General features: G+C 37.9%; 2 protein-coding genes across 2 annotated transcripts; one reads left to right on the forward strand and one right to left on the reverse strand.

Moving 5' to 3' along the window:
- Nucleotides 1-10,876: 10,876 nt before the first annotated feature.
- Nucleotides 10,877-11,924, reverse strand: LOC134659829 (DNA-directed RNA polymerases I, II, and III subunit RPABC3). Its single transcript, XM_063515537.1, has 2 exons — nucleotides 11,558-11,924; nucleotides 10,877-11,078 (listed from the first exon to the last, which is right to left on the reverse strand). The coding sequence occupies exons 1-2, from the start codon at nucleotides 11,848-11,850 to the stop codon at nucleotides 10,919-10,921; spliced, it is 453 nt and encodes a 150-aa protein (XP_063371607.1). The 5' UTR covers nucleotides 11,851-11,924; the 3' UTR covers nucleotides 10,877-10,918.
- Nucleotides 11,925-12,626: 702 nt separating this feature from the next.
- LOC134659715 (H/ACA ribonucleoprotein complex subunit 4) lies at nucleotides 12,627-14,384 on the forward strand. The gene has a single exon (XM_063515406.1). The coding sequence runs from the start codon at nucleotides 12,839-12,841 to the stop codon at nucleotides 14,378-14,380; it is 1,542 nt and encodes a 513-aa protein (XP_063371476.1). The 5' UTR covers nucleotides 12,627-12,838; the 3' UTR covers nucleotides 14,381-14,384.
- Nucleotides 14,385-15,247: the final 863 nt, after the last annotated feature.

The raw sequence follows: 15,247 nt of genomic DNA on the forward strand, positions 1-15,247 counted from the left end.
TGTTCTTTTCCTTTGTATCTTTTTACTGAGTTGTGCCAATAATGAGTCTTCTTCTTCTTCTTCCTCCTCGCGTTGTCCCGGCATTTTGCCACGGCTCATAGGAGCCTGCGGTCCGCTTGGCAACTAATCCCAGGAATTGGCGTAGGCACTAGTTTTTACGAAAGCGACTGCCATCTGACCTTCCAACCCAGAGGGTAAACTAGGTCTTATTGGGATTAGTCCGGTTTCCTCACGATGTTTTCCTTCACCGAAAAGCGACCAAAGAAATAAAAAAGAAACCAAAAATAATAAATGCCAATAAAGAGTATTATGTATATATCTATTTATTCTATCTATAATCGATTGTAGGTATCGGAGCGACTTTTAGGCTAGTGGTAGTTGATGTATCAATAACAATATGAATGTTGACTTCACGCACAATTGCTACAAGCCGGCGTCCCGCCAGACCAAACGTTAATACTTCATACAGGTTAACGATCCGACGGCCGTTAACGTTACTTGTTGTTGTGTTGCAACCGTTTATACACATAAGTAGTATACGAGAGGAGGCTGAATAATCGCGGCCTAAGCTAGAAAAAAGAACTATGCAACTTTTTTCCCCGCCTCTTTGGTTTAAATTACCGCCATTACTAACGATTAATAATTAACATTTATTTTACTCACTTTCATTTTTTTTCTAAGGCCGCGAACTTTTCAGTCGGCCCTTGTAGGAGCTAAATATTAATATAATTATGTATCTCTACTAAATTTAGTAAGATTATCTTATTTTAGGTAGGTTTAGGCTTAGGTTTGACATCAATGTCTGTCTGTGGCATCGTAGCTCTCAAACGGAGCGACCGATTTGAATACGGTTTTTTAACGTGAAAGCGAGTTTCCATAAGGTGGTTCTAAGCTTTGTTTGATAAAAATTTATTCAGCAGTTTAACGAGTAAGTATGAGCTCTTTTTAAAATGATGTAGGGCATTTTAATGCGTAAATGGTTTTCAATTTATTTTTATTTACTTAATTTAATAGTTATTTTGTTCGCGTTTGTTCGAGTCGTATCGTGTTTTTTTGTAAAGGTTTCCACAGCAAATCAGTGTCAAGAGGTAGCTAAAATATAATAATTTATGACAGTAAGTATTCTAAGAATATGTTACTTGCCCGATACAATTATAAATTATGTGTATTATGAAACACATTTAGTGGCGTAACAACATTATCAAAAACTTTATAAAACACTATTAATTTGTCTAGTACTAAGTATTTAAAATACAATGCACCTAAATAAACATGTTTAGAGTTATATAAATTAAATGATACTACTACATACTCTTTATTTTAAAGCTCGCATTATATTCTAAGAAACAAAAAACATCCAGCTGTCTTATTGCTAAATAGCGATCTCTTCTATACAACCTGTGGGTAGCCGGAATAAGTTACAAATACTAATAATCTATTAATAACACCAATAACTATGTTATGGAGTAATATAGCTGGTCAGCCAAATCTTGTCAGTAAAAAAAGGCGCGAAATTCAAATTTTCTATGAGACGATATCCCTTCGCGCCTACATTTTTCAAATTTGCCGCCTTTTTCTATGTCAAGATCTGGTTGACCAAGTATATGCTTTGATATCTTTTATGCAATTTTAATTAACTTTTTTTAAAATTAAACTACGTTCTGTTGCAATTTTTAGGGTAGCCAAATGGGTAGCCGTAGCCAAATGGCAAAAAACGGAACCCTTATAGATTCGTCATGTCTGTCTGTCTGTCCGTCTGTCCGTCCGTATGTCACAGCCACATTTCTCCGAAACTATAAGAACTATACTGTTGAAACTTGGTAAGTAGATGTATTCTGTAAACCGCATTAAGATTTTCACACAAAAATAGAAAAAAAACAATAAATTTTTGGGGTTCCCATACTTCGAACTGAAACACAAAAATTTTTTTTTCATCAAACCCATACGTGTGGGGTATCTATGGATAGGTCTTCAAAAATGATATTGAGGTTTCTAATATCATTTTTTTCTAAACTGAATAGTTTGCGCGAGAGACACTTCCAAAGTGGTAAAATGTGTGTCCCCCCCCCCTGTAACTTCTAAAATAACAGAATGATAAAACTAAAAAAAATATATGATGTACATTACCATGTAAACTTCCACCGAAAATTGGTTTGAACGAGATCTAGTAAGTAGTTTTTTTTTATACGTCATAAATCGCCTAAATACGGAACCCTTCATGGGCGAGTCCGACTCGCACTTGGAAGCTTTTTTTCGTAAGTTGCTATCCATAGAATAGGGTGCCAATTTATACGTTCTCAGTTATATCAACTTTTTTTAACCTCTAGCCATCAAAAACCTTATTTTCCGTTATAGTTTACATTTTGGTTCAACCAAATAATAATTGCATTCGTAAGGAATAAATAATCCTGTTTTTTTCTGGTTGAATTTCTACCCTGGAGTAGGTATTCCTTTGCTATGAAACGTGTTTAGCAAAAATCATTAATAATTACAGTAGGTAGTTAGGTACTTAGTACTTATACTCGCACATTATTTAACTATTATCCTCAGTAGTGACAATTTGTTTTAAAATCTGTTTATGGTATAAAATCTACAACATTTTTTTACCTTATAAGAATCCAATAGGCGCTGAAAAAGTCCGGCACTCGCAATCATCCCCGATCATCGCACTCGCACCAAAACATCGACTCAGCACATCACTACACTCACAATTTCAAAATTCGAACGCGTCACATTTTAATTTTTAAACATAGACAAAAGGGTGCGTTCCAAAACAAGTATTTTACAGGTTAATTAATTAGTTTAAGAGAAAGCTCGTGTCGCCGGGCGCGCGGTCGGCGGGTGACTGACAGCGAGCTTTCGTCTCATTCGCGCTTATTCGCTGGCGCTGTCACACGTTACCGCGTTAGCTTTGGAAAGCTGGCGTTGCTCATTATGATAACTACCTATTTTCCACACCAATTTTCTCGTAAACGTGATGGGAAGAATAGACTTTGGGAGATTTTCTCGGTAGATACACAATACACATCAAGGCGTATGGTACTTGGTAATTTGTAGGATACATTAATAAATAAAAACACTATTTACACGCATAAATGACAGTATGCATCGAATGAATAACCACCCATTGTGTGAATTAGAATAACTACAATAACTTAGTGATGGACTTTATCCCGTTGAATTAGGAGCCAATATCGCATGATTGTTCGACTGTTCGTGAATTTGTACAATTTTTTGTACTTTATTCAAAGAATTTTGAACTTATATCTCATTGATTTAAGGTAGTTTTTCAAAGCATAGAATCATTGAATAAAGACGGTTATTAAGTAAGTATGTTGCTTTACCTAGAGTCTATAGTATGAGTTTTATACATTTATGCTAATTCGAGTTGTATTTATTCGATCTGTTTCCGATATGATACTGATCTGTCAGTGTCTAAAGTGACGTTTTTAGGGTTCCGTAGCCAAATGGCAAAAAACGGAACTCTTATAGATTCGTCATGTCTGTCTGTCTGTCTGTCTGTCCGTCTGTCCGTCTGTCCGTCTGTCTGTCCGTCCGTATGTCACAGCCACTTTTCTCCGAAACTATAAGAACTATAATGTTGAAACTTGGTAAGTAGATGTATTCTGTGAACCGCATTAAGATTTTCACACAAAAATAGAAAAAAAAAACAATAAATTTTTGGGGTTCCCCATACTTCGAACTGAAACTCAAAAAACTGAAGGCACAAAAGAGGTTTCTAATATCATTTTTTTCTAAACTGAATAGTTTGCGCGAGAGACACTTCCAAAGTGGTAAAATGTGTGTGTCCCCCCCTGTAACTTCTAAAATAAGAGAATGATAAAACTAAAAAAAATATATGATGTACATTACCATGTAAACTTCCACCGAAAATTGGTTTGAACGAGATCTAGTAAGTAGTTTTTTTTTTTAAACGTCTTAAATCGCCTAAATACGGAACCCTTCATGGGCGAGTCCGACTCGCACTTGGCCGCTTTTTTGTTGAAGGAATGTCACTTTTGACACTATCATATCGGAAACTGATAGAATAACTAAAATTCAAATTGGCCTGATTGTTGACGTAGCACTGTAGAATTTCCATAGAGACAAGAAAAAAATATCCCTGATGTAGGTAGCCGTGAAATGTATAGTTTGTCAAAGGACTGTCTCGTTTCAAACATAGACAGAGAGAATCATACTATCTTTGTCTTACACTAGTACTAGCACCCAAAAGAAAAGGATAAGTATTGTTATATTTGTTCTTATTTACTGACAAGTAAATATGAACAAATATGATGGTTTTCCCGAGGGTCTACTCTACAGTATGGGGTTCTTCAAAAAAGGAGTGTACAGGTTTTTATAAAGGTCGGCAACGCGCATGTAACACCTCTGGAGTTGCAGGCGTCCATAGGCTAAGATGACTGCTTACCATCAGGCGGCCCGTATGCTTGTTTGCCACCGATGTGGTATAAAAAATAAAATAAAATTAGTTTGACCAACTATATGTAAATATTGATTTAGGTACAATGATTAAAAAAGGTCATAATAAAATAGTTTTGATATTTTTAAGGTAAAAAAATGTATACTGGCCTACTGGGCAACGATACTGGGTGCTACGTACTACGACGTAGCAATGGTAAAATAAAAGCTCCGTTGAGGTAAAATAGTTCGTATCGTTGTTACCGCGCTACGAGAACTATTTATCGTAGATCGTAGCTCTACTACAAAGAAGGAACCGCCATCGCCATATGTCCAAAGAATTTAGAAATTTACTAGCGACCCGACCCGCGGCATCGCACGGGTTTACAAATACATAAACCTTCCTCTTATATCACTCTATCTATTTAAAAAATACCATCAAAATCCTTTGCGTACCTAGTTTTAAAGATCTAAGCGTACATAGGGACAAACAGACAGCGGGAAGCGACTTTGTTTTATACGCATACAGACGGACGAACCGATAGACAACCTTTGTCACCCTACAGAATCCTAAAAACCATAGCCATAGACATAGACAATAACTGTAACTTCTCAACTCAACGACAATTTGAATGAGCAGTGAATCAGAATAAAAAACCCATTTCCCGCCATAAACGCGGGAAACGGGTTTCTTAAAAAAACACCTCATTTCCATCTGACGTTTGCCTCTTGCCGCCTACCTCCGCTCTCATTGGTCGCGCCGCCGCCAATAGATTCGAGACGATTTAAATTTTGAATTTCGAACGTAAATTGACTCTTTCAGCAATTTTTTTCTTAATTTATTGTTTTGGCGCGAACAGACAGTATTATGGGTGATAAATTTTACAGATTTCTTTGTGCGTTTTGTTAAAATAAATTAAGTCTTCCGGATTATTTATTGAGTCAAATGCATGTTATGACACAAACAACGATATTTTATAAAAATATACTGAGATAAGACTCAAGTTTTACCATATTTTTTTCAATTCTCTTAAAAATGAATATTTTGTCTGGCTGTTTTTTTTATTATACCTTTTTTAAATTTTTGACACATAGAACCGAAGTCTAAAAGAGTCTGTACCTATCATGTCTGTCTGCATATCAGTCTGTATCCAATTCCAAATGGCAAAAATATATTAAAATATAAATCCTACATTCATTAAACATATGTTTTCCTAATAAATATACCTTGAACATTAACTTAACGAGGTGAACAAACACCAACTAAACTAATGTTAATCGCGCCCGCCATTTTGTTGATTGATCTAATTTTCGCCCCTCGGCCCATACCACGGGGGGCTATTGCGACACGCGGCATTTCCAGCGTAATTTAGCGTGTAAATCAGGATATAGATACCTCTGTTTTTAACTACGAAATAAAACTATTTTAATTAATTTAAAACAGGTAGGTACCTACATCAAAGAATTTAATTTCAGTACCGTTCCGTACCTTGTCACAGTGGCAATCAATATGAACAACAGTTTTGAAAGATTCACGGTTAGTTTCACAAAAGGTACAAAAGGTAATCACGGTTTATATCCCGGTCGATATAAATCTAATCAATATGAACTTTTTGAACCGATAATTTGTACAGTTAACAGTGTGGGCGATGATAATAAGCACCTATGCAAGGTAGACTAATACCTAAAGCTTCCCATTTTTTCCTCGTTGTATATTGATCCTCGCCTTGTGCCTCAGAACACCCAAATTACCTACAATAACTACCTAAATTATACACTGATCGCTTACCGTCAGGTGGGACGTATGCTTGTTTGCCACCGATCATTACCAGCGGGGGGGTTAAGATAATTACGCCTTTGCGGTATGTCAAGGTAGCAGTCACTTTTAAAAAAAATTGCGAGTCCGACGCATTAACACGACAGACAATAAAAGGGTATAGAATAGTCCCCGACGAGTTAAATGACAAAGTTTTAATGAGAAAACTGTAACCAACCCCCTTAACCTCCCCCCCCCCCCCCCCCCTTTCTCGCCACCTCGCACCAGCCCCGTCTGACTTTTGAACGGTTTACTCATTTTCATAATTACTTCATGCTGAAGTCACTCGCTGATAACTTTAAGCGAAATTAATAATAAGTATGTATCTTTTATAAATTCACACCCTTATTCGAACTTTAAAGCCCCAAATTCGCGAAGTTGAGTCGCTAGTTTGAAGTTAAGCGACACAAGTATGTTAAGGCCCCTGTACACAATGGGCCATCGCCGGCCAGTCCAAGGGACGCAGCCATGCGGTAGAATGAGATAGCAATATCAGTTGCTCCCTCTAACGCATAAATGCGTCCCCCAGAATGGCCCACGCTGGCCCATTGTGTACAGGGGCCTTTAAGCATACAAATTTCAGGGTTCATAATGGTTCATATTGTTATAATGCATTGCATATGTTGTGTAAGTACGTGGGCTAAGTGTGTCCCTGCCACGTCCCTGCCTAAAATCTTTATGAATAGCAAAGAATACAAATGAATAGACTCCTCACCTATTGTTATTTCCTGTCACCGATCCTAACGAACAAGAACAAACCCAATTAAGGCGCGTCCACCCCGCGCTCGTTAGCGGCACGTGGCGCGCGTCGTGCACACCGCTTGACTTTTTAAATGACGAAAATTTTGCTTACACGTCAGTCTGCACCAAAGAATACAATACTCACTGCACAGACTTCGACATGACAGAGTGTAATAGTGCCATTATAACAGAGAACGTCTAAGCTAAATATGCTTTTACGTGGCATAGTAGTGTGGTAAACTCAGTCGCTGAGGCCAAAACCGGCCTGTGAGGACAAGATGGTGATATTGATATATGAAAATTTATTAATAACATTAGGTAACATAACATTAATAACATTAGTATAAGTAGGTACTTGGTCAAGCAAATCTTGTCAGTAGAAAAAGGGTGGCTCGCGGGCACAAACTACTAAGAACTACCTACGCTGTACCTACGTATCTTACGGGTTAGCAACATCTCGTGTCATTTCGTAAGTATATGATTAAGAGCTCATCAACGTGCACACTAGCGCAACTGCTAAATAATCGTGATTAAGTATTTAAATTTAACGAAATATATTTAAAAAAGGGAGCCGCTACGTACTGTATCTTGTATTAAAGTACCTTTTGAATACATCAAACTAGTTTCTATCTTGCTAGATTCGTCAATCTACGAGGGGTGTTCAAAATATTCTCGGTATGAGAATGAAAACAAACAAGTACGAAAAGTTTGATATTTTTATTTTTCAATATACTCCCCCCCTATGTTCATACACTTAAAAGATCGATCAATTATTTTTTTTAATCCCTCGTAAAAATATTTTTTATCTTTCGTGTAAAAATGCTCCTCCACTGCCGCCTTCAATGCTTCATCGTCAGAAAATTTATTTCCACGCAGATCCTTTTTAAGATTGGGGAGCAAAAAGAAGTCGCTGGGGGCTAAGTCCGGACTATACGGTGGGTGAGTAACAGTTTTAAACCCACATTCAACAATAGCCGCCTTGGCAATTTGAGCAGTATGGACGGGGGCGTTGTCATGCAGAAGCAGAATACCTTTGGTTAACTTTCCTCGCCTCTTTTCTTTAATTACATCCTTTAATTGACGTAGAATGTTAGCGTAGTACTGTCCTGTGATATTTACACCTTTTTCTTTATAATCGATTAGTAATACTCCTTCACAATCCCAAAATATCGTGGCCATGACCTTGCCAGCTGAAGGGATGACCTTGAATTTCTTGGGATGAGCTGAACCCTTAATGTGCCACTGCATGGACTCTTGTTTACTCTCTGGGTCATAATGATGAACCCAGGTTTCATCTCCAGTAACTATTCTTTGCAGCACCTCATCAGGATTTTCACCGCACAGGTCAATAAAATCGGAACAACAAGCTACACGCATGTCTTTTTGAAGCCGAGTCAGCATTCGCGGAACCCATCTGGCACTTACTTTTGACATATTAAGATGGTCATGTATAATATCATGTACGGTACCAATAGAGAGATTGGTTACTTGTGCTATAGATTTTACCTTCACTCGACCATCTTTCAATATAAGTTTTTCCACTTTATCAATATTTTCTTGTGAAGTAGCTACTACAGGCCGGCCAGGTCTAGGGTCATCTTCAATACTCTCCCTTCCGCGTTTAAACTCGCTTGACCACTTTTGAATGGTAGATAAAGAAGGAGCAGACTCACGGTAAACACAATCCATTTCCTCTTTTATAGTTTTTTGATTTTTACCCTGTTTTGTCAAGAATTTTATCACGCATCGATGTTCTAATTTAGTTAACATTGTCAATTTGCACATGATGTTCATGTTTGTTCAGCAATTGCAGAAAAACAAAAGACCATCTCGGTTCGAATTATACTTTTTTTAAATGTCAATGAATAAACCTTAGCGGCCAGTAACGAAAGAAATTTTAGAAGAGGTCGTAAGATATCAATACCGAGAATATTTTGAACGCCCCTCGTATGCGTCCAAAGTTAAAACGGCCGTTTTTGTTTTGAGTTTATAGATTGACGAATCCAGCAACATAGAAACTAGTTTGATGTATTCAAAAGGTACTTTAATACAAATTGAAATTATATAAATTCTCTTAGTTTCAAATGGCTACATTACAATTAAATCACTTTAAACATATTTTTTTGAGCAGCGGCATCGCCAGTCCCTCATTAGCTTACATTGTGCTGCGATTACGCCCCCTCGTTATTTCGCTACCCGCGAAAATTGAAGTTCGCAAATTGCGGGCATTTCTCTCTATCACTGTAATTACGCCTTCATTGGAGTAAAAGAGAAAGATCCACACAATTTGCGAATATCGTTTTTCGCGGTAGTCCCCTCTGGGTAGGATACCGCATGTGGTGAGACGCGTACAATTTAATAATAATCTATGGTATATTCTGTATCTGCAAACCATGAAATATTCTTAATTATAAGTGTTGATTTAAGTTTTAGAGTTTTAGAGTTAAAATTGTTACATTTCAAGACTACTAGCGTCATCTACCAAAATAAATATGTATTGTAGGTTGGAGAATGGATGCTACTCGCTACGAGAGCGCGCTGTTATCAATATGATTTAATGGTCGATGATATTACAATTTTACAATACTTCAAGGGCCTATTTTAGATTTAAGCATTTAGTATTTGTACAGTTACTGTAATGCCTCTGTATATTTCAATTATGTAAATAAATGATTATATTAAAAAAAACTCATGCTTTGGGTCATTGATGTTTTATGAAGTGTGCAGAAAGTGACACGTTTCTGCTCTAGCATTTTACTCGTACATTCCGAGTAGGTACGTTCTTTTTTATGATAAGCAATTAAAATAGGTTTTAATTTCAATGAATTTGTTGGACAATTTCCATTATGTGATTGATGTAGTTCACATGTAGACTACTAGATGGCGCTAGTAGTTCTCGATTTCGACGTAAACATTAACAATATTATTTTTATCTATCCCGTAGCTTTAAAATTCGGAAACCTTGTGTAACTTGTGTTGTGTTGAATAGATTTTTTATTTAAACATAACGAATGTGCAATTCAAGATTAATGTAAATTAGATAGCCCGCAACCTACAGTTCATAGCGCGTTCACAAGATGGCGTTAGTAGCCCAATGTTTTTCTGTATCTGAAGCTTTAAAATTATGAAATCCCGCAAGTAGACCCTAAGAAACCCAAGTTACAAGTGATAGAAGCCAATCGTGTTGTTATTGTTAAGTTAGTAGGAACTTTTTGGGTCACTTTTAGAAAAAAAAATGTTTCAAGCTACTTTGCTCATAAGATAAGTAACATCGATTCTAAAGGGGCCCACTGATTACCAGTCCGCCGGACGATATCGGCCTGTCAATTAGAACAAAAAGTAGACAGTTCCGAACAACTGACAGGCCGATATCGTCCGGCGGACTGGTAATCAGTGGGCCCCTTAAGTCAGCAGCTATATTTGTGTGACTTAAACAGGGACCAGGATTAAAAACAGAAATACTGAATAAAAATATACACTTTAATTATTATACTAACCTTACAAAATAAAGATGTGAGGATCACACATAAGGATAAGTTAATTTCATAGTTTAACTAAACCTCTTTTTTTATATGTTTGGGCCGTTTTTTTGGTAGTATTCGATAAAATTTGGTAAATAGATGAGTTTCTTGGAGTTACTACTCCTTTACTTATATTTCTCTATGGTACCGCTACTTGGCAATAGCGGTCGCTACGTGCAAATCGGTTTCAAGAGCTACAATTAGCTAGCATTACGAAATCACAATTTGTATTGAAAAAGTGTAAGTAATTTTCAGTTCTGTTACAAAAATACCTTTTTTTCCTAACTCAGATAAGAGTCTAAGACATATGGTGAAACTGAATAGGGAACTCAGACTATCCACCAAAGTTTATCAAGAACTGACAAAAAAAAATCCAACCTCAAAAAATTGGCCATCAATTCTCATAGTTTTTATGATTTATTTAGAAGGCAAGCTTCTTCATCAGCAGGTACATGTGCTGGTCGACCTCGAAGCCGTGCAGATTGTTGGCGTCGCCCTGCAGCCGCATGAGCAGCCCCCCGAAGGACACGTAGGCGGCCAGGCGGGACGTTGTCTCCATCGCTGCCTCGTCACCTTCTATCCTGTGTTCAAACTCTTTGAATAAACGTCTTTTATTTATAAAAGAAAAAAAAAAAAAAAACATTTCGCCACTATACTTACTCAACCTCGTATCTGCAACACTCATTTGATGACAAAAACACCCGTATTCCGAATGAAAGAAAAGTGACATTTCCATCAAATGATTGTTGCCGATATCAGCCGATATGAGGTTGAGTAAGTATAGCGACGATTTATGCTATTAGTATTGTTTGGCTAAGTTGTATGTATAGTCAATACGAAGCATACGAAGCAGGCAGGTTCGAATCCTGGTAAGGGCATGTATTTGTGTGTTTCATCACATATTTGTTCCTGAATTATGCGTGTTTTGTATGTGTATAAGTATTTATATTTAACAATATATTATATACATCATGTAGAACCCACAACACAGGCCTGAGCTTACTGTGGGACTACGTTGATCTGTATATAATTGTTTTATATTTGTCAATACAAAACTAACCTATAAACTTTCCCCGACATGACATATTCAAAGCTATCCGCGCGGTTTCCCTCCGTGTCCAGGGGGTTCCATTCCCCGCCATCTGGGTACCCGTTCTCCCGTAGCGTCGTCGCCAGCACCAGCCGGAACTTGTCCCCAAGTTCCATCGGATATATCCACGAATTAATATCCAAAATCAGGTCCATTTTGAACGACTCTGATTCACAGTGCAAACGACTGACGCGGTCGAATTTCTTGCCCTCGGGATCCATGTCCTTTACGTTGAATATGTCTTCGAATAGGACACCTGCCATTTTGTGGTATTTGTGTTAGTTTTGCTATGAAATGCTAAGAAAACAACTCGCCGCCAAACTGGAAAGCTCATGCCAGTTTGACATTTTTGACGTTGACGTTTATTTTAATTAATGTTGCAATACGCTAAATTTTAAAAACCGCTACTAAAATCTGAAATAAAAAAAACCATGCTGACTTCTGATATTCAATGTCAGTGTCAATGCCAAGTAAGTACTGAGTGCAACATACATTTTCTTTAAATAGAGAGATTTCAACTTTGAGAAACAACTTTTAAGAAGAGCCTTGCTCTTTAATTTATCTATTCATCTTCTAATTTTATGAAAATATAGCTGGTCAAGCAGATCTTGTCAGTAAAAATGGCGGCAAATTTGAAAAATGTAGGCGCGAAGGCATGTCGTCCCATAGAAAATTTGAATTTCGCGCCTTTTTCTACTGACTGTCAAGATCTGCTTGACCAGCTATAGATAGATTGTCTAAAAAAATATAATTGAGATATTTCTTTGTTATGGTAGCACTGTCTTTTTACGACTGCGTTCATAATGTTATAGTTGCTATAGTTAGTTAAATTTAAATTTTATTTGAATTACTGATGCCGCGTTATTTTGCATTTTTAATTAAAGTAGATACTAACTGAAACATTGTTAATTTGGTCATCGTTTATATTTATTCATCAAAATCGGTAACATTAAAATAATGAAATTACATTAATTCAAAGAATTACATGTGAACGCACCTCATAGTGTTGCCATATGATACATGCCAAGTGCGTTCCGTACACCACATTTGTCGTAAAAAAACAGCGGAAACCATCGGAAACATTTTCAAGCTAACCTCTAATCCAAAAACGCTGCACGTGTTGGGTTATTGTGTGCGTTTTAATCAGTGAACGACGCAAGTGCTCCAAATACCCAACGTGGGTCACTTATTTTAGTGTGCCAAGACGCTCCCGCGTGTGAATAATAAACGCGCATATTAAATTCGTCCAAAATGACGGAAGTACTTCAACCCGGTGCGGACGTTTTGTCCGAGAAAAAGAAGAAGAAAAACAAGGATACCGTGTCATTGGGCGCGTTTCAGAAGCTCGGAGACTTCAAGATCGAGCCCTCCGAGAGTGTGAAGAAGCTAGATACAGCGTACTGGCCGTTGTTGCTGAAAAACTTCGATCGTCTCAACGTGCGAACTAACCATTACACGCCGCTGCCGTTCGGACACTCGCCTTTGCAGCGCCCGATCACTGACTACGTCAAGTCTGGCTTCATAAACGTCGACAAACCAAGCAACCCAAGCTCCCACGAGGTTGTTTCATGGATAAAACGTATTCTGAAAGTAGAAAAGACGGGTCACTCGGGCACGCTCGATCCCAAGGTGACGGGATGCCTGATCGTGTGCGTGGACCGCGCGACGCGGCTGGTGAAGTCGCAGCAGAACGCAGGCAAGGAGTACGTGGCCGTGTTCAATCTTCACTCCGCTGTGGAGAGCATCAAAAAAGTGACTCAAGGTTTAGAGAAGCTACGAGGCGCGCTGTTCCAGCGCCCGCCTCTAATCTCCGCCGTGAAGCGACAACTTCGTGTTCGTTCCGTGTACGACAGTAAACTCCTTGACTTTGATGCTGAAAGAAACATTGGAGTGTTCTGGGTCAGCTGCGAGGCCGGCTCTTACATCAGAACGATGTGCGTCCATCTCGGACTCATGCTGGGAGTCGGGGGACAGATGATTGAGCTGAGAAGAGTGCGGTCCGGCATCCAAGGAGAGGGAGAAGGCATGGTCACCATGCATGATATCTTAGACGCACAATGGGCTTACGAAAACCACAAAGATGAGACCTATCTCCGCAGAGTCATCAAACCTCTCGAAGGTCTCCTAGTAGCACATAAGAGGATCTTCGTAAAAGACAGCGCAGTCAACGCTATCTGTTACGGAGCCAAAGTCCTTCTACCCGGTATTTTAAGGTACGAAGATGGGATAGAAATTGATCAGGAAATCGTTATTGTAACAACAAAAGGAGAAGCCGTCGCTTTAGCTATTGCGTTAATGACCACATCAACGATGGCGTCTTGCGACCACGGAGTCGCTGCAAAGCTAAAACGGGTTATCATGGAGAGGGACACGTACCCACGCAAATGGGGCCTCGGTCCGAAGGCGTCTCAGAAGAAACAGCTAATACAGCAAGGGAAATTAGATAAATTCGGCAAACCTAATGAAAACACTCCGTCAGAATGGTTGAACAGTTACAAGGACTATAATAAGGGTAAAGCGAAAGAAAACGGAGAACCCGGTACTCAAGACGCAGACGAGGAAGGCAGCAGAAAGCGTACAGCCAGCACCGCCAACGCTGACGACACTAACAACTCAGTTGAAGTGAAATCCGAGAAAAAGAACAAGAAAAAGAAACGTGACCTAGACGAAACTGTTGAAGGAGAGACAACGGAAGCTGCCGACACCACGATGGAGGTGGCGGAGGACGGAGAACAGAAACAAAAGAAAAAGAAGAAGAAGAAAGACAAACAAAAAGAGAGGGAAGAGGAATGAGGACTATTTTGTTAAGTCAGTGAGAATCGTAGTGAAATCGGATGCAATTGGTACTAAAGTAGCTTTGTTAGTCAGCTGTACTCAGAAATACAGATATATTATGTCTGTGACAGTTTAATTAAACATGTTTGCTTGCTAAGGAGGAGGGATTATATTTCGGCAGGCCCTGAAATGATTGTAATGTTTACTGTAAAACAATTTAGTTAAAATTACGATTTTTAACTAAATGTACCATATGTATTTGTAATCCAATCAAAATGAAATGGTCATACTATGTTGACAGTCCATGTACTTTTAAGCCATTTAAAACATTTAGAGTGCTATATTTTAAAAAATGTATAAAATAGTCTTAAAATGCTAGAAGCAATTGTTTAAGTATAATTCTAATTTGGACAAAGTTTAATAGTTGTATGTGTGTACAGTATGGCAGTTCAAAAGCTAGAGGCCTATTTGACCACTTTGACTTAGTTTTTAGTCTTTACCAGTGCTAGACTCTGTATGTAATAGTAATTGTTTTCAAATGTATTAATATTCTAGCAAGCTAAGCCCATTTTTGAACTACAAAAACGAGTTGTTACATATTTTCTTTGCATATTATTACATGATTATCAATAACTGGAATTCTACAATTAAATGGGTATGTCGATATTCCTAGACAAATTGGCTAGATATTCCTATGCTACGGGTTTTGCATTTTTCTACTGACCCCAAATAGTTGTAGTCGCGTATTTTTAAGGCAGAAGTGTTTTATTTGAGATGTTAATAGTTTTAAGTTAGCTTTTAAGGATAATGTTGGAGTTGTAAGTTTTTATCTTTAAACTGGTCAACATTAAAATGTATAAAATTTATTCTTGTTTTCAATATACA

The sequence above is a fragment of the Cydia amplana genome, chromosome 25 (assembly GCF_948474715.1).
Source record: "Cydia amplana chromosome 25, ilCydAmpl1.1, whole genome shotgun sequence".
Taxonomy (NCBI): domain Eukaryota; kingdom Metazoa; phylum Arthropoda; class Insecta; order Lepidoptera; family Tortricidae; genus Cydia; species Cydia amplana.

Coding starts and splice junctions, on each gene's coding strand:
- LOC134659829 (XM_063515537.1), bottom strand. CDS start 11,850: ATGGCAGGTGTCCTATTCGAAGACATATTCAACGTAAAGGACATGGAT. Junction 11,079..11,557: donor ATGTCGGGGAAAGTTTATAG/GTTAGTTTTGTA, acceptor GTTTGAACACAG/GATAGAAGGTGACGAGGCAG.
- LOC134659715 (XM_063515406.1), top strand. CDS start 12,839: ATGACGGAAGTACTTCAACCCGGTGCGGACGTTTTGTCCGAGAAAAAG.